At 36.8% G+C, this 27586-nt stretch overlaps 1 protein-coding gene and 2 non-coding genes across 3 annotated transcripts in view; 1 reads left to right on the top strand and 2 right to left on the bottom strand.

The window, feature by feature from the left end:
- The window catches only part of LOC130962811 (uncharacterized), a 72963-nt gene that overhangs the window by 31030 nt on the left and 14347 nt on the right, over positions 1-27586 (bottom strand). The window contains exons 14-17 of the mRNA XM_057888977.1: positions 26905-26985; positions 26669-26770; positions 25428-25552; positions 20884-20967 (exon numbers count right to left, since the gene is read on the bottom strand). Of these exons, the coding sequence (XP_057744960.1) occupies positions 20884-20967; positions 25428-25552; positions 26669-26770; positions 26905-26985 (392 nt within the window). The remainder of the gene's footprint in view (positions 1-20883; positions 20968-25427; positions 25553-26668; positions 26771-26904; positions 26986-27586) is intronic.
- Positions 16162-16232, top strand: TRNAG-GCC (transfer RNA glycine (anticodon GCC)). The gene has a single exon. It is a non-coding gene; the product is annotated as a tRNA-Gly (tRNA).
- TRNAM-CAU (transfer RNA methionine (anticodon CAU)) lies at positions 16354-16427 on the bottom strand. The gene has a single exon. It is a non-coding gene; the product is annotated as a tRNA-Met (tRNA).

The following is a 27586-nucleotide window of genomic DNA, read 5'->3' on the forward strand; positions in this document are numbered from 1 at the left end:
TTTACTAATTGATTCAGTTCTCAATTTGCTTTGATCTCATTGTCCATTTGATTTTCGAATTTTTTTTATTCTATTTTCCTTTTTGTTTTATTTTATTTTATTTTAATTTTTCGGTTATTTCAAAAAAAAATATAAAAATAAGCAAAATTTATCTCTTTGCAATCATTACCATTTCCCTTTTGTCCATCATGGACTTAAGTGGAATTGATCAGTCCAGAAGGACTCTGGGGTCATATGCTAACCCCATTACAGCTGCATATGGGAGTAGCATCTGCACGCCCCCCATCAAAGCAAGTAGCTTTGAGCTAAATCCTCAACTCATTATCATAGTGCAGCAAAATTGCCAGTATTCCGGTCTTCCACAGGAAGAACCTACTGAGTTTCTGGCACAGTTCTTACAAATTGCTGACACAGTGCATGATAAAGAGGTAGATCAGGATGTCTACAGACTATTACTGTTTCCATTTGCTGTAAAAGATCAAGCTAAAAGGTGGTTGAATAACCAACCTACAGCAAGCATAAAGACCTGAAAACAGTTGTCAGACAAATTCCTGAATCATTTTTACCCTCCAAAGAGGATGACACAGCTAAGGCTGGACATCCAAGGCTTTAAACAAGAGGATAATGAATCCCTTTACAATGCCTGGGAGAGGTATAGAGGTATGCTAAGGAAATGTCCCTCTGAAATGTTTTCAGAGTGGGTCCAGTTAGACATTTTCTACTATGGGCTTACAGAAAAAGCTCAGATGTCTTTAGACCACTCAGCTGGTGGATCTATACACATGAGGAAGACAATTGAAGAAGCTCAAGAGCTTATAGACACTATTGCTAGAAACCAATACTTGTATTCTAGCAATGAGTTCGTTCCAAAGGAGGAAGTCATGGCATTAGTCACTAATCCTAATCCTCAAGAACAGATGAATGAGCTTAATCAACAATTGCTCCTGATGACAGAACAGTTAGCATAATTTAAAGAGATGCTCCATGAAACTAAAGTTGCTAATAAGAGCATAGAACTACAGTTGAATCAAGCAAAATAGCAAATCTCTAAACAAATAACAGAGGAGTGTCAAGCAGTTCAATTGAGGAGTGGAAAGACCTTGAATAACACTGTTCAAAAGAGTAAAAAGCCAAACAGGGAACAAGTGACAGAGGACAACCAAACCTCTATAAAAAATCCCTCTGAGGACAATAAGAGCCCAGAGAGGAATATTGGCGTTCAAACGCCAGAAAGGGAAGGAAAATTGGCGTTAAACGCCCATTCCTTGCCCAGTTCTGGCGTTCAAACGCCAGAAAAGGGGGAAAAGTTGGCGTTAAACGCCCATTTTCCACCCAATTCTGGCGTCCAAACGCCAAGGGAGGATCAGACACCTGAGAGTGCTGACAATAATCCCTCTAAAAAGGCCTCCTCAACCACTTCTGTAAGGAATAAACCTGCAGCATCTAAGGTTGAAGAATATCAAGCCAAGATGCCTTATCCTCAGAAACTCCGCAAGGCGGAACAGGATAAGCAATTTGCCCGCTTTGCAGACTATTTAAGGACTCTTGAAATAAAGATTCCTTTTGCAGAGGCACTTGAGCAAATACCTTCTTATGCTAAGTTCATGAAGGAAATCTTAAGTCATAAGAAGGATTGGAGAGAAACTGAAAAAGTGTTTCTCACTGAAGAATGCAGTGCAGTCATTCTAAAAAGCTTACCAGAAAAGCTTCAAGATCCTGGAAGCTTTCTGATACCATGCACATTGGAAGGCACTTGCACCAAGACAGCTTTATGTGATCTTGGAGCAAGCATCAATCTAATACCTGCATCCACTATCAGAAAGCTTGGGTTGATTGGAGAAGTCAAACCAACCAGGATATGCCTCCAACTTGCTGATGGCTCCATTAAACACCCATCAGGCATAATAGAGGACATGATTGTCAAGGTTGGGCCCTTCGCCTTTCCAACTGACTTTGTGGTGCTGGAAATGGAGGAGCACAAAAGTGCAACTCTCATTCTAGGAAGACCTTTCCTAGCAACTGGACGAACTCTCATTGATGTACAAAAGGGAGAAGTAACCTTGAGAGTCAATGAGGAGGAGTTCAAGTTAAATGCTGTGAAAGCTATGCAGCATCCAGACACACCAGATGACTGCATAGGCGTTGACATTATTGATTCTCTGGTAGAAGAGATCAATATGGCTGAAAGCCTAGAATCAGAGCTTGAGGACATCTTCAAAGATGCTCAACCTGATCAAGAAGAACTAGAGGAAGTAAGGGAATTTTCGAAAATTCCTCAGGAGGAGGATAAACCTCCCAAACCTGAACTCAAACCTCTACCACCATCCCTGAAATATGCATTTCTGGGAGAGGGTGACACTTTTCCAGTGACTATAAGCTCTGCTTTAAATCCACAGGAAGAGGAAGCACTGATTAAAGTGCTAAGGACACACAAGACAGCTCTTGGGTGGTCCATAAGTGATCTCAAGGGCATTAGTCCAGCTAGATGCATGCACAAAATCCTGTTGGAGGATAATGCCAAACCAGTGGTCTAACCACAGAGGAGGCTAAATCCTGCCATAAAGGAGGTGGTGCAGAAAGAGGTCACTAAATTACTGGAGGCTGGGATTATTTATCCTATTTCCGATAGCCCCTGGGTGAGCCCTGTCCAAGTTGTTCCCAAAAAGGGAGGCATGACAGTGGTTCATAATGAAAAAAATGAACTAGTTCCTACAAGGACAGTCACAGGGTGGCGCATGTGTATTGACTACAGAAGACTCAATACAGCCACCAGAAAGGATCATTTTCCTTTACCATTCATAGACCAAATGCTAGAAAGACTAGCTGGTCATGATTATTACTGCTTTTTGGATGGCTATTCAGGCTACAACCAAATTGCAGTAGATCCTCAGGACCAAGAGAAAACAGCATTTACTTGCCCTTCTGGCGTGTTTGCTTACAGAAGGATGCCTTTTGGTCTGTGCAATGCACCTGCAACCTTTCAAAGGTGCATGCTCTCTATCTTCTCAGATATGGTAGAGAAATTTCTGTAAGTCTTCATGGATGACTTTTCAGTATATGGAGACTCATTCAGCTCCTGTCTTAACCACCTATCACTTGTCCTGAAAAGATGCCAAGAAACTAACCTGGTTTTAAACTGGGAGAAATGTCACTTTATGGTGACTGAAGGAATTGTTCTTGGGCACAAAATTTCAAGCAGGGGAATAGAGGTGGATAAGGCAAAGGTAGAGGTAATTGAAAAATTACCACCACCCACCAATGTTAAGGCAATCAGAAGCTTTCTGGGGCATGCAGGATTCTATAGAAGGTTTATCAAGGATTTTTCGAAAATTGCAAAACCTTTAAGTAAACTGCTAGCTGCTGACACGCCATTTGTGTTTGACACACAGTGTTTGCAGGCATTTGAGACCCTGAAAGCTAAGCTGGTCACAGCACCAGTCATCTCTGCACCAGATTGGGCATTACCATTTGAATTAATGTGTGATGCCAGTGATCATGCCATTGGTGCAGTGTTGGGACAGAGGCATAACAGACTTCTGCATGTCATTTATTATGCTAGCCGTGTTCTAAATGATGCACAGAAGAATTACACAACCACAGAAAAAGAATTACTTGCAGTGGTCTATGCCATTGACAAGTTTAGATCCTACTTAGTGGGATCAAAGGTGATTGTGTACACTGACCATGCTGCTCTTAAATACTTACTCACAAAGCAGGATTTAAAACCCAGGCTTATAAGATGGGTGTTGCTTCTGCAAGAGTTTGATATAGAAATAAGAGACAGAAAAGGGACAGAAAATCAAGTAGCTGATCATCTGTCCAGAATAGAACCAGTAGCTGGGGCGTCCCTCCCTTCTACTGAGATCTCTGAGACTTTCCCAGATGAGCAACTCTTTGCCATCTAGGAAGCTCCATGGTTTGCAGACATTGCAAATTATAAAGCTGTAAGGTTCATACCCAAGGAGTACAGTAGTGTGCAAAGAAAGAAATTAATTTCAGATGCCAAGTATTACCTTTGGGATGAACCATATCTCTTTAAGAGATGTGCTGACGGAGTAATCCGCAGATGTGTACCCAGAGAAGAAGCACAAAGGATCCTATGGCACTGCCATGGATCACATTATGGAGGACATTTTGGAAGTGAGCGAACAGCCACTAAAGTTCTCCAGTGCGGCTTCTACTGGCCTACTCTCTACAAAGATTCCCGAGAGTTTGTGCGTAACTGTGACAGTTGCCAAAGAGCTGGTAACCTGCCTCACGGATATGCCATGCCTCAACAGGGGATATTAGAGATAGAATTGTTTGATGTATGGGGAATTGATTTCATGGGACCATTCCCACCATCATACTCAAACACTTATATTCTGGTGGCAGTGGACTATGTATCTAAATGGGTAGAAGCAATTGCTACACCCACTAATGATACCAAAACCGTACTGAAATTCCTCCAGAAAAACATTTTCAGCAGGTTTGGCATCCCCAGAGTGCTAATCAGTGATGGGGGCACTCATTTCTGCAACAAACAGCTATACTCTGCTATGGTTAGATATGGAATTAGCCATAAAGTGGCAACTGCATATCATCCACAGACAAATGGGCAAGCTGAAGTCTCCAATAGAGAGCTAAAAAGAATCCTAGAACGGACTGTGATAGCCCGAAGAAAGGATTGGGCAAAGAGCTTGGATGATGCTCTGTGGGCATACAGAACAGCATTCAAGACTCCTATAGGAACCTCTCCATACCAATTGGTGTATGGGAAGGCCTGTCATTTGCCTGTGGAACTGGAACACAAAGCCTACTGGGCAACCAGATTCCTAAACATGGATGCACAGTTAGCTGGTGAGAAAAGACTGCTCCAGCTAAATGAGCTAGAGGAGTTCAGACTCAATGCCTTTGAAAATGCAAAAATCTATAAGGAGAAGGCAAAGAAGTGGCATGACAAGAGATTGTCAACCAGAGTCTTTGAGCCAGGACAAAAAGTTCTGCTCTTCAACTCCAGGCTCAAACTGTTTCCAGGAAAACTCAAATCCCGGTGGAGGGGTCCGTATGTGATTACAGGAGTCTCACCATATGGATATGTTGAGCTTCAGGATACTGATTCTGACAGAAAGTTCATTGTAAATGGACAGAGAATCAAGCACTATCTTGAAGGAAATTTTGAGCAGGAATGCTCAAAACTGAGGCTTGAGTGATTCTCAGTAGAAGTCCAGCTAAAGACAGTAAAGAAGCGCTTGCTGGGAGGCAACCCAGTCATTAGAAGGTTGTATGATTAGTTCTTACAGAGGCAAGAATCAAAAATGAAGGAATTCACAGAGTTACAGAAGGATTCAGCTCAAAAAGCAGAGAAAATGAGCTTACTAGCGAAAAAACGCCAGTAAGGGGCATTTTGGGCGTTAAACGCCAGAATGGGTACCATTTTGGGCGTTTAACGCCAGGAATGGTGCCATTTTGGGCGTTAAACGCCAGAATGGGCACCATTCTGGGCGTTTAACGCCAGGTGTGCAGCATCCTGGGCGTTTTGAAAAAAGCCCAGTGACAAAGGATTTCTGGCGTTTAACGCCAGCCAGGGCACCTGGCTGGGCGTTAAACGCCCAAAAAGGGTAGCAAGTGGGCGTTAAACGCCAGAATGGGTGCCATTCTGGGCGTTTAACGCCAGAAAGGTGGGGGGACCACATTTTTGTTTTCAACTCAATTTTTCTCAAACTTTCCTCTTTTTAACCATACTCTTCTACATAAATGCACTTCAACCTTTCATCATTCACTTTCAAATCTTCACAAATCAAAACCATTCTTCAAATCTATTTCAAATTAATCCCAAATCTTCTTCAAAAACTCACCCTTTTCTCAATCTCTTTCCATATCTTTTCAAATCTCTCTCTCTTTTTTTCGAAAACTCCCCTCCCCACCTTATAAATCCACGTTTGTTCCCCCTCTTCCAACCACACCATTCGAATTTCCTCTTCCTCCCCCTCTCTTCTCTCTTTTCTTTTGCTTGAGGACAAGCAAACCTCTAAGTTTGGTGTGCTTTTCCGTGATCACTAAGCCAAGATTCATCAATATCATGGCTCCTAAGGGAAAACAAACCAATTTAAGAGGCAAGAAAGAGAATAATCCAAAGAATCTTTGGAATCAAGAGAAGTTCTTAACCAAAGAACATGAAGACCATTATCACAAAATAATGGGTCTGAGGTCAGTGATCCCGGAAGTGAAATTTGATCTGAAAGAAGATGAATATCCGGGGATCCAAGAGCAAATTCGAAACAGAGGATGGGAAGTTCTAACCAATCCTGAGACAAAGGTTGGAAGGAACATGGTTCAGGAATTCTACTCAAATCTGTGGCTGACAGATAAGCAGAGAATGACTGGAACCGCTTACCATACCTATAGAACCATGGTCAGAGGGAAAGTTATGTACTTCCATCTGGACAAAATAAGAGAAATCTTCAAGTTGCCTCAACTGCAAGATGATCCTGATTCCTTTAATAGGAGGATGGTGAGAGTAGATAAGGGGTTGGATCAAGTTCTAGAGGACATATGCCTCCCTGGAACTAAGTGGATAACCAATTCTAAGGGTGTCCCAAACCAACTCAAGAGGGGAGACCTCAAACCAGTTGCAAGAGGTTGGCTAGACTTTATTGGGCGTTCCATATTGCCCACTAGCAACCGTTCTGAGGTCACCATCAAGAGGGCAGTGATGATTCATTGCATTATGCTTGGAAAAGAGGTGGAGGTCCATCATGTAATTGCTTGTGAGATCTACACAATTGCAAATAAGAATTCCACTGAAGCCAAATTGGCTTATCCAAGCTTGATCTCCTTGCTCTGTAAAGAGGCTGGGGTGAAGATGGGAGTAGATGAGTTCATACCCATTGAACACCCAATCACCAAGAAGTCAATGGAAGGACAAGTGCAAGACAACTCCATCAAGAGGAGGGCGCAGGAATTCCTCCCTGAATTCCCAAGAATTGACTACTGGTCCAGCCTAGAAGCATCTATCACCAAGTTGCAAGAAACTATGGAGCAACTGAAGGAAGAACAGCAGAATCAGAACTACATGCTCTGCAAATTGCTGAAGGAACAAGAGAAGCAGGGGCGTGAAATTCAAGAGATGAAACGCCAAAAGTTATCCTCTCAAGCTGAGGGAGCATCCACTTCTCAAAATCAAGGTTGTTGAGTCCTAACTCTATGAAAACCTCTATCATTAGGAGCCTATGTTTGCGTTTTTTTTTTCTTTTCTTTGTTTTATTTTCTATTTATATTTTTTTAGTTTCATCTTATATCTATATTTGAGTCTTGTTCTTAGTTCATAATTAATAAAATTTAAGTTTATGCCTTAAAGCTATGAATGTCCTATGAATCCATCACCTCTCTTAAAAGAAAAATGCTTTAATCACAAAAGAACAAGAAGTACAGGATTTCGAAATTTATCTCTGAAACTAGTTGAATTAGTTTGATGTGGTGACAATACTTTTTGTTTTCTGAATGAATGCTTGAACAGTGCATATGTCTTTTGAATTTGTTGTTTTAAGAATGTTAAAATTGTTGGCTCTTGAAAGAATGAGGGGAAAGAGAACTGTTATTGAGGATCTAAAAAATCATCAAATTGATTCTTGAAGCAAGAAAAAGCAGTGAATACAAAAAAAAAATTTCGAAAAAAAAAAGAGAAGAAAAGAAAAAGAAAGAAATAAAGTGGTGATCCAAGGCAATAAGAGTGTGCTTAAGAACCCTGGACACCTCTAATTGGGGACTTTAGCAAAGCTAAGTCACAATCTAAAAAGGTTCACCAATTATGTCTGTGGCATGAATGTATCCGGTGGTAATACTGGAAGACAGAGTGCTTTGGGCCACAGCCAAGACTCATACACTAGCTATGTTCAAGAATCATTATACTTAACTAGGAGAATCAATAACACTATCTAAGTTCTGAGTTCTTATAGATGCCAATCATTCTGAACTTCAAAGGATAGAGTGAGATGCCAAAACTGTTCGGAGGCAAAAAGCTACTAGTCCCGCTCATCTAATTGGAGCTATGTTTTTTTGATATTTTGGAGTCTATAGTATGTTCTCTTCTTTTTATCCTATTTTGATTTTCAGTTGCTTGGGGACAAGCAACAATTTAAGTTTGGTGTTGTGATGAGCGGATAATTTGTATGCTTTTTGGCATTGTTTTTAGTATGTTTTAGTATCTTTTAGTTAGTTTTTAGTATATTTTTTTAGTTTTTTATTAAAATTCACTTTTCTGGACTTTACTATGAGTTTGTGTGTTTTTCTGTGATTTCAGGTAATTTCTGACTGAAATTGAGGGTCCTGAGCAAAAATCTGATCCAGAGACTGAAAAGGACTGCAGATGCTGTTGGATTCTGACCTCCCTGCACTCGAAGTGGATTTTCTGGAGCTACAGAAGCCCAATTGGCGCGCTCTCAACGGCATTGGAAAGTAGACATCCTGGGCTTTCCAGCAATATATAATAGTCCATACTTTGCCCAAGATTTGATGGCCCAAACCGGCGCTCAAAGTCACCTACTGAAATTCCAGCGTTAAACGCCGGAACTGGCATAAAATTTGGAGTTAAACGCCCAAACTGGCATGAAAGCTGGCGTTTAACTCCAGAAAAGGTCTCTACACGAAATTCCTTCATTGCTCAGCCCAAGCACACACCAAGTGGGCCGGAAGTGGATTTTTCTGTCATTTACTCATTTCTGTAAACCTTAGGATACTAGTTTACTATTTATAGGATCTTTTGACATTGTATCCGTACCTTATGACCTCATGACATTTTTTACACGTTTCTTGTGTACATTCCACGGCATGAGTCTCTAAACCCCATGGTTGGGGGTGAGGAGCTCTGCTGTGTCCTGATGGATTAATGCAATTACTACTGTTTCTTATTCAATCATGCTTGCTTCTATTCCAAGATAACACTTGTTCTTAATCCGGATGAATGTGATGATCCGTGACAATCATCATCATTCTCAACCATGAACGTGTGACTGACAACCACCTCCGTTCTACCTTAGATTGAGTAGTTATCTCTTGGATTCTTTAATCGGAATCTTCGTGGTATAAGCTAGGACTGATGGCGGCATTCAAGAGAATCCGGAAGGTCTAAACCTTGTCTGTGGTATTCTGAGTAGGATTCAATGACTGAATGACTGTGACGTGCTTCAATCTCCTGAAGGCGGGGCGTTAGTGACAGACGCAAAAGAATCACTGGATTCTATTCCGGCCTGATTGAGAACCGACAGATGAATTCCGCTATGCTGTGACAGAGCATATGCAATCGCTTTCACTGAGAGGATGGGAGGTAGCCACTGACAACGGTGAAACCTTACACACAGCTTGCCATGGAAGGAGACTTGCGTGTTTGAAGAAGAAGATAGTAGGAAAGCAGAGATTCAGAAGATGGAGCATCTCCAAACCTCAACCTATTCCCCATTACTGCAAAACAAGTACCTTTTTCATGTTCTTTTGCTTTTTACAATCAATCCTGATAATTTCTGATATCCTGACTAAGATTTACAAGATAACCATAGCTTGCTTCAAGCCGACAATCTCCGTGGGATCGACCCTTGCTCACGCAAGGTATTACTTGGACGACCCAGTGCACTTGCTGGTTAGTTGTGCGAGATTGCAAAAGTGTGATTGCAATTTCGTGCACCAGACGTAGTGACAGACGCAAAAGGATAGTAAATATTATTCCTACACGATCGAGAACCAACAGCTGATTAGCCATACGATGTCTGTGCATGGTATTTTTCATCCGAGACGAGAAATCCGACAGTTGATTAGCCGTACAGAAACCATAGAGGACTATTTTCACTAAGAGGACGGGAAGTAGCCATTGACAACAGTGACACCCAACATACAGCTTATCATAAAAATGAGTATGAAGGATTGGATGAAGGCAATAGGAAAGTGGAGATCCAGAAGGAAGAACGCATCTCCATACGTTTATCTGAAATTCCCACCAATGAATTACATAAGTATCTCTATCTTTATTTTATGCTTATTTATCTTTTAATTATCAAAACTCCATAACCATTTGAATCCGCTTGACTGAGATTTACAAGATGACCATAGCTTGCTTCAAGCCGTCAATCTCCGTGGGATCGACCCTTACTCACGTAAGGTTTATTACTTGGACGACCCAGTGCACTTGTTGGTTAGTTGTACGAAGTTGTGAAAAAGAGTTGAGATTACAATTGTGCGTACCAAGTTGTTGGTGCCATTGAGATCACAATTTCGTGCACCAAGTTTTTGGTGCCGTTGCTGGGGATTGTTCGAGTTTGGACAACTGACGGTTCATCTTGTTGATCATATTAGGTAATTTTCTTCATATTCCAACCTTAATTTTGTTTTCAAAAAGTTTTCAAAAATCTTTCAAAATTTTTCTTCTTTTTAGTTTTTTCCAAAATTAATTTTCAAAAAATCCAAAAAAAATCATAAAATCATAAAATCAAAAATATTTTGTGTTTCTTATTTGAGTCTAGTGTTAATTTCTAAGTTTGGTGTCAATTGCATATTTTTATTTTTCTTGCAAATTTTTCAAAAATTCATGCATTGCATTCTTCATGATCTTCAAGTTGTTCTTAATGAGTCTCCTTGTTTGATCTTCATATTTTCTTGTTTTGTGTCTTTTGTTGTTTTTCATATGCATTTTTGCATTCATAGCGTCTAAACATGAAAAATCTCTAAGTTTGGTGTCTTGCATGTTTTTCTTTTCTTAAAAATTTTTCAAAAATAAGTTCTTGATGTTCATCATGATCTTCAAAGTGTTCTTGGTGTTCACCTTGACATTCATAGTGTTCTTGCATGCATCATTTGTTTTTATCTTAATTTTTCATATTTTGAGTCATTTTAGTATTTTTCTCTCTCCTCATTTAAAATTCAAAAATAAAAAAAATATCTTTTCCTTGTTTCACTCATAAATTTCAAAATCTTTGGGTTGACTTAGTCAAAAATTTTTAAAATAAGTAGTTTCTTGTTAGTCAAGTCCAGATTTCAATTTCAAAAATTTATCTTTTCAAAATCTTTTTTTAAAAATCAAATATTTTTCATTTTTATTTCATGTTTTTCAAAAAATTTTAAAAAAATTGTTTTTCAAAATCTTTTTCTTAATTTCATTTCAAAATTTCGAAAACTTTACTAACAACTAATGTGATTGATTCAAAAATTTGAAGTTTGTTACTTTTTTGTTAAGAAAGGTTCAATCTTTAAATTCTAGAATCATATCTTTTAGTTTCTTGTTAGTCAAGTAATTAATTTTAATTTTAAAAATCAAATATTTTTAATTCCCTTTTCAAATATTTTTCAAAATAAATTTCAATCATATGTTTTTAATCATATCTTTTCAATCATATCTTTTCAAACATATCTTTTTCAAATCATATCTTTTTCAAAATCAATATCAAATTTTTTTCTAACTTCTTATCTTTTCAAAATTGATTTTCCAATCTTTTTCAACTATCTAATCGATTTTTTTTGTTTGTTTTACTATTTCTTATCTTTTTCCAAACCACCTAACTACTTTTCTCTCTAATTTTCAAAAATTCCTCACTCTTTTTCAAAATTTTTTTAATTAACTAATTATTTTAAATTTTAATTTTAATTTTATTTCTTCTCCTAATATTCTAATTCTAACAATATTTTAAAATAAAAATAAAAATATCTTCCTTTTCTTCTTAATTATTTTTGAAAACTCCTCTCCCTCATCTCCTTCTATTTATTTATTTATTTACTAACACTTCTCTTCTACTCATAATTCGAACCCTCTTCTCTTCTCTCTCTGTGTTCGAATTTTTCGTCTTCTATTCTTCTTCTCTTCTACTCACATAAAGCGGAGATCCAGAAGGAATAACGCATCTCCATACGCTTATCTGAAATTCCCACCAATGAATTACATAAGTATCTCTATCTTTATTTTATGCTTATTTATCTTTTAATTATCAAAACTCCATAACCATTTGAATCCGCCTGACTGAGATTTACAAGATGACCATAGCTTGCTTCAAGCCATCAATCTCCGTGGGATCGACCCTTACTCACGTCAGGTTTATTACTTGGACGACCCAGTGTACTTGCTGGTTAGTTGTGCGAAGTTGTGAAAAAGAGTTGAGATTACAATTGTGCATACCAAGTTGTTGGCGCCATTGAGATCACAATTTTGTGCACCAATGCCAAGAGATAAACCTGGTTTTAAACTGGGAAAAATACAATTTCATGGTGATTGAAGGAATTGTTCTTGGGCATCGGATTTTGAATAAGGGAATAGAAGTGGATCAAGCTAAGGTGGAGGTAATTGAGTGATTACTACCACCCACTAATGTCAAGGGAATCAAAAGTTTCCTGGGACATGCAGGGTTCTACAGGAGGTTCATAAAGGATATTTCCAAAATTGCAAAACCTTTGTGCAACTTATTAGGTACTGACATTCTATTTGTCTTTGGCCAAGAGTGCCTGCATGCCTTTGAAACTCTGAAGGCTAAGCTTATCACTGCATTTGTCATTTCTGTACCCAACTGGGACTTACCATTCGAACTAATGTGTGATGCCAATGACCATGCCATTGGGACAGTTTTGGGGCAGAGACATGACAAGCTTCTGCATGTCATTTATTATGCCAGTCGTGTTCTAAATGACGCACAGAAGAACTACACCACCACAGAGAAGGAATTGCTTGTAGTGGTTTATGCCATTGACAAGTTTAAATCTTATTTAATAGGACCTAAGGTCATTATCTACACTGACCATGCTGCTCTCAAATATCTACTCACCAAGCAGGATTCTAATCCCAGGTTGATAAGATGGGTGCTACTCCTGCAAGTGTTTGATATAGAAGTTAGAGACAGAAAAGGGTCAGAAAATTAAGTGGCTGACCACTTGTCTCGGATTGAACTAGTAGCAGGGACATCTCCCCCCTCTACTGAGGTGTCTGAAACCTTTCCAGATGAGCAACTCTTTGCCATTCAAACGACACCCTGGTTCATAGACATTGTGAATTACAAGGCTATAAGGTTCATCCCCAAAGAATACAGTAGGCAGCAAGCTCAAAAACTCATTCATGATGCAAGGTACTACTTGTGGGATGAACCATATCTCTTTAAGAGATGCTTGGATGGTATAATCCGCTGCTGTGTGTCTAAAGAAGAGGCACATAAAATCCTATGGCATTGCCAAAGCTCCGACTATGGAGGACACTTTGGTTTCTACTGGCCCACACTCTTTAAGGATTTCTGAGAGTTTGTCCGTCACTGTGATAGTTGCCAAAGGGCTGGCAATCTACCTCATGGTCACGAAAAACCTCCGCAAGGAATCCTAGAGATTGAGCTGTTTGATATATGGGGCATAGACTTCATGGGACCTTTTCCACCTTCATACTCAAACACCTATATCCTCGTGGCAGTAGATTATGTGTCTAAATGGGTTAAGGCAGTCACATCACCCACGAATGACACTAGAGTAGTGATGAAGTTCCTCTAGAAGAACATCTTTAGTAGGTTTGGTGTCCCTCAGACTTTGATCAGTGATGGAGGAACTCATTTCTACAACAAATAGCTTGACTATATTCTGAACAGATATGGAGTTCGCTATAGAGTGGCCACCCTATATCTCCACAGACAAATGGGCAGGCTGAGGTCTCAAATAGAAAACTGAAGAGAATCCTGGAAAAGACAATGAGCACCTCTAGAAAGGATTGAGCAAGAAAATATTGATGATGCTCTCTGGGCATCCAGAACAGCTTTCAAGACCCCTATCATAATATCACCATATCAATTGGTGTATGGGAAGGTGTGCCACCTGCCAGTGGAGCTGGAACACAAGGCCTACTGGGCAACCAAACTCCTAAACCTTGATGCAAAGGCAGCAGAAGAGAAATGGTTGCTCCAGCTAAATGAGTTGGATGAATTTCGACTTGCTGCATTTGAAAATGCAAAAAGTTATAAAGAAAGGGCCAAGAAGTGGCATGACAGAAAAATATCTTCCAGAGTCTTTGAACCTGGATAGAAAGTTCTACTCTTCAATTCTAGACTAAAGCTCTTCCTAAGAAAGCTCAAGTCACGTTGGACAGGACCTTTCTTGATCACTAATGTATCACCCTATGGTCATATAGAACTTCAGAGTAACCACTCTGATAAAAGATTTACTATTAATGGCCAAAGAGTGAAACATTACTTGGGTGGTGAAGTTGAGCAAGAGAAATCCACCCTATTGCTGACATGAGCACAGAAAAGTCTAGCTAAAAGATAGTAAAGAAGCACTTGTTGGGAGGCAACTCAAAGATTAGTAGCATATTATTGTTTTCAATTTGTTTTAATTGTTATCATTTAATCTAGTTTTCTTGAAATTTCAAGTTCTTCTTTTCATAGTTACTTTGCTTTCTAATGTTTATGATCATGTATACCTCCTGGAACAGAGACAGCAATGTTCAGAGCTAAAAATAGAGCATCCTGGGGAAGGCCCCTTGCCGGCGTTGAATGCCAGACAAGAGGGAGGTTTTTGCCCAACAAAGGTAAGGGAGGTTTTTGATATTTTCAAAACATATCTTTTCTAAATTTTATCTTTTTAATCATATCTTTTAAACAAGATTCTTTCAACCATCATATTTCAATTTCAAATTCCTTTCAAATTTAAAATATTTTCAAATCTTCCTCAATTCTTTTTCAAATCCTTTTCAAAATTTCATATCTTTGCAATCCCTTTCCAAATCTTTTATCAAACTTTAAAATCTTTTCCGTACCCCTTATACTTTCTATCTTATTCTTTGTATCTTTTTCATATCTTTGATGATTAAACAAATTTTAAAACTTATCTTTTTTATTTTTTTACCAAAGTGTGAATCATATCTTCTTTATCTTTTATCTAATTAAATTTTGAAAACCCACCCTACCCCTCCCTATATATATCATTCGTCCCAGACGATCCCCCTTGCTTATCCATCTACCATTTGAATTCTTCTCCTCCTTTTAGTCTTCTTTCTTTTATTTTTGCTCAAGGACGAGCAAATCTTTTAAGTTTTGTGTGGAAAGAGCCTTGCCTTCTCACTCCATTCAAATTCCATGGCTCCAAAAAGTGGAAAACCCACACAAGAAGTAAGGAAGAAGATAACCCAACAACTGTTTTCAAACCTTTCAGATTCTACAGCAAGCAGCATGAAAAACATTATTACAAAATAATGTGCAAGAGGGAAGTGATCCCGGAAGCCAAATTCGAATTAAAAGAAGATGAGTAGCCGGAGATCCGAAAGTAGATTCGAAAAAGAGACTGGGAAGCCCTGGCCGACCCTGTGACCAATGTTGGAATAACAATAGTCCATTAATTTTATACAAATCTATGGACGACAGATAAGCAAAAGAAAGATGGACAAGGGTTCCATACTTTTTGCACCATGGTCCAGGAAAAGACTCTTTATTTTCATCTTGATAAGGTGAGAGAGATCTTTAAATTACCTCCACAAAAGGATGATCCAAAATCCTTTAATAGGAGGGTGGTAACTAATCTCTAGCTGGATCAGATTCTAGAAGACATATGTCTACCTGGAACTCAGTGGATCAATAACACAAAAGAATAACTGTCATTGTATTTATCACTTCTTCCCCATACTACGAGAGAAAGGAAAAATGTGAAAACTACCATTAAAGCAGCCCAAGCAAGATTTACTATATCCATGTGAATTTTTTCTCCTATCTCTATAAAAAATATCACTATGAAGGAATTATTTTACTATTGTTCACTAATTCAATAAAAAAAATAGTAATAGAAAAATGAATTTGAATATTCAATAGGAGTAATATATTCAGATTTATAGATTTTATTAATCTATTAAATTTCGAATCTATTCGAAATCCTCTATAAAGATTCTCTTCTCAAATTGAATACTATTCAATACTATTCTATTTATTTATTCTATTTATACGACTAATTTCTACGATTAATCCTTTTATATTATAAGTATTAATATAGAAGTATTAATAGAAAGAACTATTACTAAATTAATCTTCTATTAATAGATAAATCCTTATTAATAGAATAGGGAGATCTCATATATATATTTCATATATTTTCCATTTTTCGACTTTCTTTCAAATTACGCCTAACGGAGTATCAAACCTAGCTCTGCACAAATAAGATTGATATATTACGTATCAAATACGATTCAAAAATGCGGATATAGTCGAATGGTAAAATTTCTCTTTGCCAAGGAGAAGACGCGGGTTCGATTCCCGCTATCCGCCCCTGCCCTTAGTACTTTATTAAATCGATTATTAAATTATTAAAAAGTAATAAAAATTGTTAGAGTTGACTGTGATAGTATCTCCCCCCCTTTTCTTGAATTCCTGCTTTTATCAAAAACTGTTGCGGAGACGGGATTTGAACCCGTGACCTCAAGGTTATGAGCCTTGCGAGCTACCAAGCTGCTCTACCCCGCGGTAAAGAGAAGAATTGACAACTAATGCACAAACAAAGATTGAATGTGCCCCTTTACCATTCTGTACAAATGGTAAACCAACTAAAAAATTGGATCTCAAACCAGTGGTTTTGATAATCAAAAGATAAATAAACAGAAAATAATATAAAGATACTTATGTAATTCATTGGTGGGAATTTCAGATAAGCGTTTGGAGATGCTTTGTTGCTTTTGAACCTCTGCTTTCCTATTGTCTTCATCCAATCATGCGTCCTCCCTTCCATGGCAAGTTGTATGATCCTCTCAGTGAAAATGGTTCGGCTACGGTTTCTATACGGCTAATCAACTGTCAGATTTCTCGTATCGGATGGAAAATACCAGGCACAGCTACCGCATGGCTAATCATCTGTCGATTCCTACTTGTGTCGGAATATGATCTCTCTATCCTTTTGCACACTGTCACTGCGCCCAAAAGTTGTGAGTTTGAAGCTCGTCACAGTCATCCTGTCCCAGATCCTACTCGGAATACCACACACAAGGTTTAGACTTTTCGGAACTCAGGAATGCTACCAATTATTTCTAGCCTATACCACGAAGGTTCTAACCTCACGGACTTGGTCTGTGGATCAGAGACCCAAAAGATTATACTCCAGCTTTCGTCTAATGACTACATTGAACATCATGTAGACTGTTTGTGGTTGTCAGGCATGCGGATCTTGGCTAAGCGAGTAATGAAGATAGTGGGTGATTGTCATGGGTCACCCTCTTCATTCTGACTTAACTGAATTAAGTACGAGAGTATATCTTGTAGAAGAAGTAGGCGTGAATTGAAAGAGAAACAATAATATTTGCATTAGTTCATGAAGAACAACAGAGCTCCTCACCTTAATCTATGAGGTGTAGAAACTCCACCGTAGAAAATACATAAGAGAAGAAGGTCTAGGCATGGCCGAATGGCCAGCCTCTCAAGTGGCATAAGATAATTCTCAAAAGCTGCCAGCCCCCCAATACAATAGTAAAATGTGCTATATATACTAAACTAGTTACTAGAGTTTACAGAAAATGAGTAACTAAGTGCAGAAATCTACTTCCAGGGCCCACTTGGTGTGTGCTTGGGCTGAGCCTTGAAGCTTTCACATGCATAGACCATTCTTGGAGTTTAACTCTAGCTCCGGTGCCAGTTCTGGAGGGGTCTCTGGTGGGCGTTTAAATGCCAGTTTAGGCCATCGAATCTCGGGCAAAGTATGAACTATTATACATTGCTGAAAAGCCCAAGATGTCTACTTTTCAACGCAATTGAGAGCGCGCCAATTGGGCCTCTATAGCTCTAGAAAATCAACTTCGAGTGCAGGAGGGTCAGAATCGAACAGTATCTGCAGTCCTTTCTCAGCCTCTGAATCAGATTTTTGCTCAGGTCCCTCAATTTCAGCCAGAAAATACCTGAAATCACAAAAAAACACACAAACTCATAATAAAGTCCAGAAATGTGATTTTTGCATAAAAACTAATAAAAATATACTAAAAAGTAACTAAAACATGCTAAAAACTACCTAAAAATAATGCCAAAAAGCGTATAAATTATCCGCTCATAATAAGGATGCATAAATCTCGAGTTATAGAATAAGAATAGTTCAATTATTTGATGTGGTGGCATTACTTTTATTTTCTGAATGCATGAATGAACAGTGCATGTTTGATGTTGGAGTTAAGAATGTTGGCTCTTGAAAGAATGATGAAAAAAAAGAAGTATTATTGGTAATCTGAAAAATCCAAAAATTGATTCTTGAAGCAAGAAAAAGCAGCAAAAAGAAAGAAATAGAAAGAAACGAAAAAAAGAAGAAAAAGCCAATATCTCTTTAAACCAAAAGGTAAGAGCGAGGATCCAAGGCTTTGAGCATCAATGGTTAGGAGGGCCTAAAAGAAACAAAATCTTAGCCTAAACAGTTCAAAATAGTTAATTCCCCTAACTATATGCTTGTGGTGTTAAGGTGTCAAGTGAAAAGCTTGAGACTGAGCAGTTAAAGTCGTAATTCAAAGCAAAAGAATGTGCTTAAGAGCTCTGGACACCACTGGCTGGGGATTCTAGCAAAGCTGAATCACAATCCTAATGGGTTCATCCAGTTAAGTGTTTGTGGCGTTTATGTATCCGGTGATAATATTGGAAAACAAAGCGCTTAGGGTCACGACCATGACTCAAAATGAGCTGTGTTCAAATAATAAAAAAGAATTGAACTAGGGGAGTCAACAATATTATCTGGATTCTGAGTTCCTAAGGATGCCAACTATTCTGAGCTTCAAAGGAAAGTGAGATGCCAAGACTATTCAGAAGTGAATAGCTACTAGTCCCGCTCATCTAATTGAAACTGAGCTTCATTGAAAACTCGGGGAACTATTGTATCCTTCTCTTCTTTTAATCCTACTTTGTTTTTGGTTGCTTAGGGATAAGCAACAGTTTAAGTTTGGTGTTCTTATGAGCAGATATTTTTTACGTTTTTTGGCATCATTTTCATATAGTTTTTGTTATATTTTGTTTAAGTTTTATTATATTTTCATAGGTTTTAGTGCAAAATTCACATTTTTGGATTCTAGTTTGAGTTGTTACGTTTTATGATAATTTTAGGTAATTTCTAGCTAAAGTTGAGAAGCTTTGGAAAAGTCTGAATCAGAGACAGAGAAAGGACTGCAGATGTTGTCGGATTTTGATCTTCATTCACTCGAAGGAGCATTTTCAGAGCTCCAGAAGTTCAAATGGCGCGCTCTCAATGGCATTGGAAAGCTAACATCCAGGGCTTTTCAGCAATATATAATAGTCCATACTTTGTTCTGGAAATGAAGGTCCAAAACTGGCGTTTAATTCCAGCACTTCACCCTCTTCCTGGCATTGGACGCCTAAAAGCGAGCAGTTGGCGTCAACGCCCAAGAAGGGTACTAGCTCATGGAGTCACCCTTAGCTCAGCCCAAACACTCACCAAGTGGGCCCCATAAGTGGATTTTTGCACTATCAACCTAGTTTATCCTATTTCTGTAATACTTAAGTTGCTAAACTAGTATATATAGAACAAAGATCACCCTTGTTAGGGATCTTTGCCCATTCGAACCTTTCATTACTTTTATGTAAGCTATGAGTCACTAACCTCCTAGGTTAAGGTTAGGAGCTCTGCTGATTCTTATGGATTAATAATATCATTGTTCTACTTCAATCTATGCTTGATTCCATTCTAAGATGTATCTTCGTTCTTCATCCTAATGAATTGGGAGTGTAACTTGACCGTCATCCCTATTCTACATGGGTTCTTGCGAGTCCTTGACGGGATAGTACCGAACCACAAGCTTGATTATACATCTCTTAGATGGCTAATCCACGACTTCGTTGGGGACTTGGAGACATCAGTTCAGCCGAGGCACGGGGCGATTAGGGCCTTTGTGGTATAGGCTAGAATCAGGAAGCAACATTCTCTGATCTGGAAGATTCGACCTTGTCTGTGGCGCTTTGAGTAGGATCACCAAGGGAATGGACTGCAGGAGCTTCACCCCCCTGTTCAGATTGGATGACCACTGACCTGGCGTTTGATCTGAAGCAGAGGAGATTAATGACCACTGACTTGGCGTTAATCACTTACAGCCTGTCATGGAATGAATCATCAGAAGTTGAAGTAGACAGTGAGAAAAGTTGATCCAGAAGAAAAGTTGAAGTAGACAGTGAGAAAAGTTGATCCAGAAGAAAGAAGCATCTCCGAAGCCTCAACCATTCCTTTATTATTGATTTCACAACAATCAAGTAATTCTATCTTTATTCCGTTTTTATGCATTTTCCACAACAACTATATTTTATATCGGCCTAACTAAGATCTACAAGATAGCCATTGCTTGTTCAAACCAACAATTTCCGTGGGATTGACCCTCACTCACCTGAGGTATTACTTGGACGACCCAGTGCACTTGCCGGTCTATCTGTGCGAATATTACGGAGTCAATTTCGTACACCAATTATATATATTTTTTATAATTAAGATTAACAGTTAAAATTATTAAAACAATAGTGTCTAGGAATATTTAAAACTCTACCTAAATTATAATTGGGAATTTGAATTAAGTTAAGTTAGGAGAGGTGGTTTGAAAATTTTAAATAATTTTTTAAAATTTAGATAATTTTATCAACAATCTTTTTATAGATATAATGTCAATTTTATTATTTTGTGGATAGATTTATCCGTGCTTGATTATTTTATGATCACAAATGATTATGTATTCATATTTTCTTCACCCTATCAATATGGAGATTTTCTCTTAATAGTTTTTCAAATTATGTGTACTTCATCCGAATCAAAGAATCCACATTAAGAGTTACAAAGTTAAGTTTGTTTTGAATTAAATGATAACATCGTTAAAAAAGAAAAAAAAGATATACCTTTACATTACTATTTTAACTATCCATATCTATAGCATCCCTGACATATATCTCTAGTTTGGTTTAATACTTTAATGGGTAATAAAAAATTTCGGAAGGAAAGGCTCGGATTTGAATGGATGGTGATACAAGTGGATTCTTCTTTCTTATCTTTCTTTCAGCCAACTATCACAAATAAAAACAGAATGATGCAAACCAGAAACTGCCGTAACTAACTACTCCTAGCTCTCAAACATCGCGGCTCTGCATGTACTATGTTTGCTTTTCTTGGTCGTTGGATTCAGTCCCCAAAGCGGCATTGGAAGACAAACTTTCACCGGTTTCCTCAGCATTAGACTTTCCCTGTTTAATAGGATGTGCAAGGCATAATCAATAAAAACAATTATAAGCTTCTGCTACAACAGAATGTGTGTAAGTTTTTATCAATAAGAAATGCGGAGCTTGTCAATTACTCCACCTGAAAGAATGGAAATTAGCACATATATACTAAAACTAACGATGTTACGTATACACAAAAAATCAGCTACCCATATATATTGTATTCATACACAAATACTTGGTAGCTTATATGATGGCTCATATTTTTTATGCAAATATCATTTTTGATTCTCAATTTGCATATTATGGCAAAAACTGAAAATTGACTCTTTAAAAATTCTAAATTTTTTAAAAGATTGATACAATATCTTTACAAGGTAAACAAAAATATAAATGAATACAGGATCAAGTAATTAACTGCATCAGTTTCTAATGCACCCAATCTTCAGATGGCTAATTCTTGCAACGCTGAATTGTAATAACTGTAGAAACGAAGATTTTACCTTGTTCTTATCAAGCCAACCACGTCCAAAAAGTAGACCAAAACGTGAGTTGCTATCTGTATGTGGACTTTGACGACCACCAACCCTACAAAAGTACCGCCAATGAAATTGATCCAAATGAATGTGCTCTCAACAAACAATGGAGGTTGCAAATCTTGCATCATATGCTAACGATCTTGGTGTGGTTTGGTAACCATCTTAATGCACATAATATTGAAACAATCAAAATGTCCATATCTTAATACAAAATTTATCAATTTGTTAATTCTCAATCACTAAAATATTGGAGACAGTGGATACAACGACAGAATCACTTTTATATTTTCTCTCTTTTTTAATATCTACATATTTTCTAACAATCTCTCTCGGAAATTTCAAAGTCAGAATTCAGATATAGAAAGGACATCATTGAGAATGAAATATATCAGAATTCAGAACTTTTACTTCCCTAATCCCTTAAAGCAAAATTATGCAATTATGGATCAATATGCTTAATAGATGATTTATGCGTGAAATATGGAGGTCTTAGTCTTCAGCATATGTAGTCCAAGTGTTTCAAAGGAAAATCATAAAGTGATAAAGGCAATACTACAATTACAATAATAAAATTTTTATCCTACTAGATGAGATAGTCAACATAAATCAAACAATACCATTGCATCTTGTCATATACCATTTCTACAGTAAGCCTATTTATGCTTATCAATCTCTCTTGACCACCTCATTCAAAATCTTTCCCTGTGATCTGTCAGTTTCCATAGGACATTTTTGTCCACTAGGAGTATATTTTCCTATTTTCATATATAGAATATATAGTTGCTATAGGGAGTAAAATTAAGCTAGATATCATCCTAAAATCTCAGTAACTTAGTATGAAAACCAGTGTAAATCAGATAAAAATTCTATCCTTGATACTGTACATTTGTCTATATGTTGTATGAAAGAAATAGCAAGGGACATCTTGTCTTTCAAATCAGACTTTAACATGGTAATAGAGCTTGGGTTCTAGAGTAGTCTTAGTTCATCTTGGATTTTTTCATCTCTAGTACTTTTGGGTAGTGATTTTATTTTTGTTTAGCTATTCTGTTAGTCTCTATAATTTTACCAAATCTGCAATTATCAGGGGCGGAGCTAGCCTCAATGTGAGGGAGGGGCCAAAAAATTAATTTTATATTTAAAATAAAATAAAATAAAACATTTAGGGGGGGCTAAATTAAATTTTATGTATAATTTATAGAGAAAAATTAAGGGTTGGGGGAGGCCATTGCCCCCCTTACCTTCTATGTGGCTCCGCCCTTGGCAATTATATCGCTATAATTTTTTTTTCTTTCAATTGAGTCTTTACATTACTTTTGATTTTATAATTGGGTCTTCCTAATATAAAAAATATTAGAGTTAACTAAATATTTCTCTGCAAAATAAAGGTATCCACAATTAAGAACTTAATTAGATCTTTGAACATAAATTTTTGAAAAAATATTCCGTTAATTTTAACGTGTTTGACATGAAAAGAATCTAATTACAAAATTAAAAACAGTGTAGGGACCTAATTGCAAAGAAAAGAAGTATAAGGATCTAGTTGTAAATTTAGTAAAACTATAGGGAGCAACAGAGTAATTAAATCTTTTTTTTTTCTTTGGTCATTGGTACCTTCAGATGTTTCTTTCTTTTACTTGGTTTGGTTTCTTCATTTAGTATTTTTCTTTAACATGGTTGGTTTGGGAAATAACGATTCTGATTTTTGTGCCAAATTCACTAGGAAAAACTATATACCATCGGAATTTCAATTCCAATTGTTTGTTATTGGAAATAAATAATCTAGTTTTTTATCCACAAGCAGCTAAAGATGGAAGTTGGCAAAGAGCATGCAAGAGGACTTATAGCTCTTCAAGAGAAGACATTGTTCCATGTCTAGTTCACGTCGAACCTATCAGCTGTAAATGGGTTTACTGAGTTAAATTTTAATTTGACAGTTCTTTGGATCATTATATGGCTCAGTTTCTGTCTTGGGACACCAAGAAGAGTATGACATTAAGTATGAGGGAACATTTGGTCCTATAGCTAAAGTGATTACTATTCATACAATTCTCACAATTGCTACCAAACAAGGATGGTCACTTAAACACTTTGATTTAAAAGAAGCCTTTCTCCATGGTATCTCAAAGAGGAAATTTACATGAAACCTCCCACCGGTTTAATTTTCTCTTCTATTATTGAGGCTTGTAAGTTGAATCATTCGTTATATATTATAAGCCAATCAACTTTGCCCAATTTAGATATGTGTAGAGCGAATATGACTTTTGTTTCTTTGAAAACCACTATTTGCCTTGTTCTTTATTTTGGTATACATTGATGATATTGTTGTCCCATGAACTCACTCTATTGATTAGTTAGCTACAACAACACCTTCATGATTCTTTTCAAATGAAGGATCTTGGTAACCTTTCTTACTTCATAGGATTGGAAGTACACACATGATTTGATTATCTTAGCTGGTCTTCAAGGATCTTCACCTATTGTAACTCCTCTTGAAGTGAACATCAAGTAACATTATGATGAGGGCGAGCAACTTTCAGATCCTTGGCTTTATCGACAATTGGCAGCTAGCAATTAAAGGGTTGATATCTCATTTCTTGCACAACAAATTTGTCAATTTATGACTCCCTAAGATACCTCCACATAGCTGCTGTTTGTCGAATTATTAGATATCTGAAGGGCATTACTTGTCGTGGTTTATATGCTGTTTTTCCCATGAACCTAATTACTTATAATAATGCAGATTGGGCAAGTTGTCCTAATACCCATAAATTTGTCATTGGTTGGTGCATGTTCCTTGGAGATTTTTTGATATCATGGAAAAGTAAAAAAGCAAGACCGTGTCTTTAAGTAGCTCTACTAAGTCAGAATATCGTGCTATGTCTGCTGCATCATCCAAAACAACTTAGCTTCAAGGAATATTAGCTAAGTTTGGGTTCCCTCAGTCTAGTTTTACTTCTCTTCACGTAGATAGCACAAGTGTAATTCAAATTGCTACTAATCTAGTCTACCATGAGTGTGCTAAACGCATGAAAGTAGAGAACTTTGATACTATTTTGCTGATCGAATGCTCTGCTGGTCTTCTCCCACATATCTAAACCGGCCACCTAAGAAATATATAGGTTTCTAGATAGGTTCATAAACCACCTCCAATACTAATGTAAAAATCATACACTTAGAGATCAGCCTTAGTGTAATCATATACCGATAGAAAATTCCTCTACTAACCACTTTGTGTTCTCACAAGATTTATGGATCCCACCTTACATGTCTTTAATTACATTATGCTATCCTTAGTCCCTTCTTCTACAAGACCTTCTATAGGACTTCCCATGGTACCATATCAATGGCCATATGTAAAATTTCCTTTTATTGCTCTGACATCTCTCTATCATTCTCTTCAACAAGTGTATAGTCTCCAAGATGGATTTACCTATCATAAAGACAAATTGATTCTCCAAAACCTAGATCTCTTTTCTCAATCTCTATTCTATTTCTATCATCCTCTAACTTTATGGTATGACTCTTTGTCTTAATCTCTATGTAGTTTCTACAATTTTGCATATCTCCATTGTTTATGAAGATAAGGACTAAGGACTATTTCTCCATTAGTTTGGCATCTTCAAGTGATAAAGGCAATAACTAAAATAATTTGTAACAAAATAGTAATAATAAAATTTGAACTTAAAATAAAAAATGTTGCATACAAATTGTAAATTACTATAACAAATATTCTAAAATATGAAATATTTTGTACCTTGGTGAAGAAAGTGCTTTGTTTTGGCCAGATTCATATTGAAGGGTAGCCTCCAACATACTTTCTGCAACAATCACCCGTTTTTGCAACTCAGCAATTGATATCATGGCTTTCTCATACTTTTCCTGCACATTTATTATACTGGAAATAGATATATATATATGTCTTACAATATCCTTGATAGTTAATATAGTGTTTTCACTTCTACTAATATGGAAAATAGACTCATCCATCTTAGAAATTAGATAGCTCTTCAATACCATAAACATGCTGTAGATATTTAATTTTTTGTAAAAAAATGGACAATTTTTATTCCAAAATTTGTGGAAGCCATTGAAACTATCCACATCACATTGTAAACAAAATAAAACCAATAGCAAAATATATTAGAACTATCGGCACATTATCTATATTAGTTATCTCATCATTCTTTTTAAATATATTATAACATGCAAAAACGTCAACAATGATAGTGCTAATAGGATTACACACAAACCTTATAAATGAATATAGAAACCAATGTATTCATCAACAATCTTTAGGCACCAAGAGGGAGAAAGAGGTGTGCTTAATTTGTAGTATAACTAAAAACTTTAGTGTGATTATCTTATCTGCTAGCCTTTTAACTTTATTTAAGAATTTCGTGTTAGAGAGGGGAGCCAAAAACATGCTGCATATAACACCATCCTAGAGATGTGCATATCAGAATATAAGATTCCCCTATTAGGTGCATCACTTTAAATAAACTATTCCAGAGTTGAGTTATTCTAAGGAATGAAATCCCATCATTCTTAATCCCATATGAGAAAAGGGATTGTAAGATTATCTTCCTTGAAATTTTTTTTCTTAAAATTAAACTAACTATTATACCCCATTGCCATGGGATTGTTTTCCTTAAAACTAATATTGCTATTATAGCCCTGCCAATATAATTCAAATTTTCAACTGAGTGCTAACGTTTCCTTTCACTCCTCACTCAACCATTCAAACCTTCTCTTTGCATAGTGCTGCACTTTCAAGCAAGTCGTCTTTGGATCGAACAGTACATCTTGACAAAAATTTTAAAGGCAAAAATGGGTCTACAAGTCTATGGTTCTCTATATTATATACTACACATAACTCATGTTTAATGGATGTGTGACTTGTCTACTGCTTAGAAATTCCAACATTTTACTGCCCCAATCTGTAAAGTACGATGTAACAAATTACAAGAATCACAGTGATAACAACAAACGGGTTACCTGAAGGATATGAACTTCTAATTTTTGAGCTGCAAGTTCTTGTTCTGCTCTTTTACGAGCATCTTCAGTATCTTTCTGATCATGCTCTAGCTTCACTAAGACCTGTGGCACGAAAAAGATTTCAATGTTTTCTATACAAATTACAAATAAATTGTTATTTGTTTCCTTTTACTTATTTATTTTAACATATAAGCTTACAAAAATAAAAATTGGAGAAAGCAGGTGCGCAAGAAAACCTGCATCATGGCAACTTCCTGTTCTTTCTTATCTGCAAGGACTTGTTGTAACTCGGCTACTTCCTGCTCCAATTCCTCAATCTAAATGATGACAAGAAATATTATAAGCATCACAAATTAAATGACTAACAAAAAGGTTTTGAACTTACTTTTCTAGTGCTTATGTCTTATATTGCATAAACAAAACTTTTCTGCTGTTTGAAACATGAAATGATATTCATATTAAGCTTATTTAGTTCTTTCACAATATTTTTGTTTCGGCTTTCTTTGTGAGAAAGTGACAAAAGTACACGTGAAAGAACTATAATTCCTCTGATATATCTCAAGAGTTCTAAGATTCTTCCAATACACTTAAAAGAGTTGCTTTGTTGGACACATTCACCCGAAAATGGGAATCTTTCTCAAACAAAATTATCTTTCATGCACGATTTTAGATTTTTGTTCTTTCATGGGTAATTTTACTACATGATTTTTCGTAAGTAATTTTTAAAACTTTCGTAGTATAAAGCTTAACTGAAAAAACTATGTAGTAAAATCTAGTCTTTGTTACAAAATGTTTATACCATATCCTATACTCTAAATTAAAGTGCAAATTGGAAGGAAATGAATTCAAAGGACACCACCACCACAACAACAAACATATCCTATTCTACTAGGTGGGCTCAATTAATGGAATATAATG

This window comes from Arachis stenosperma, chromosome 2 (genome assembly GCF_014773155.1).
Source record: "Arachis stenosperma cultivar V10309 chromosome 2, arast.V10309.gnm1.PFL2, whole genome shotgun sequence".
NCBI lineage: Eukaryota > Viridiplantae > Streptophyta > Magnoliopsida > Fabales > Fabaceae > Arachis > Arachis stenosperma.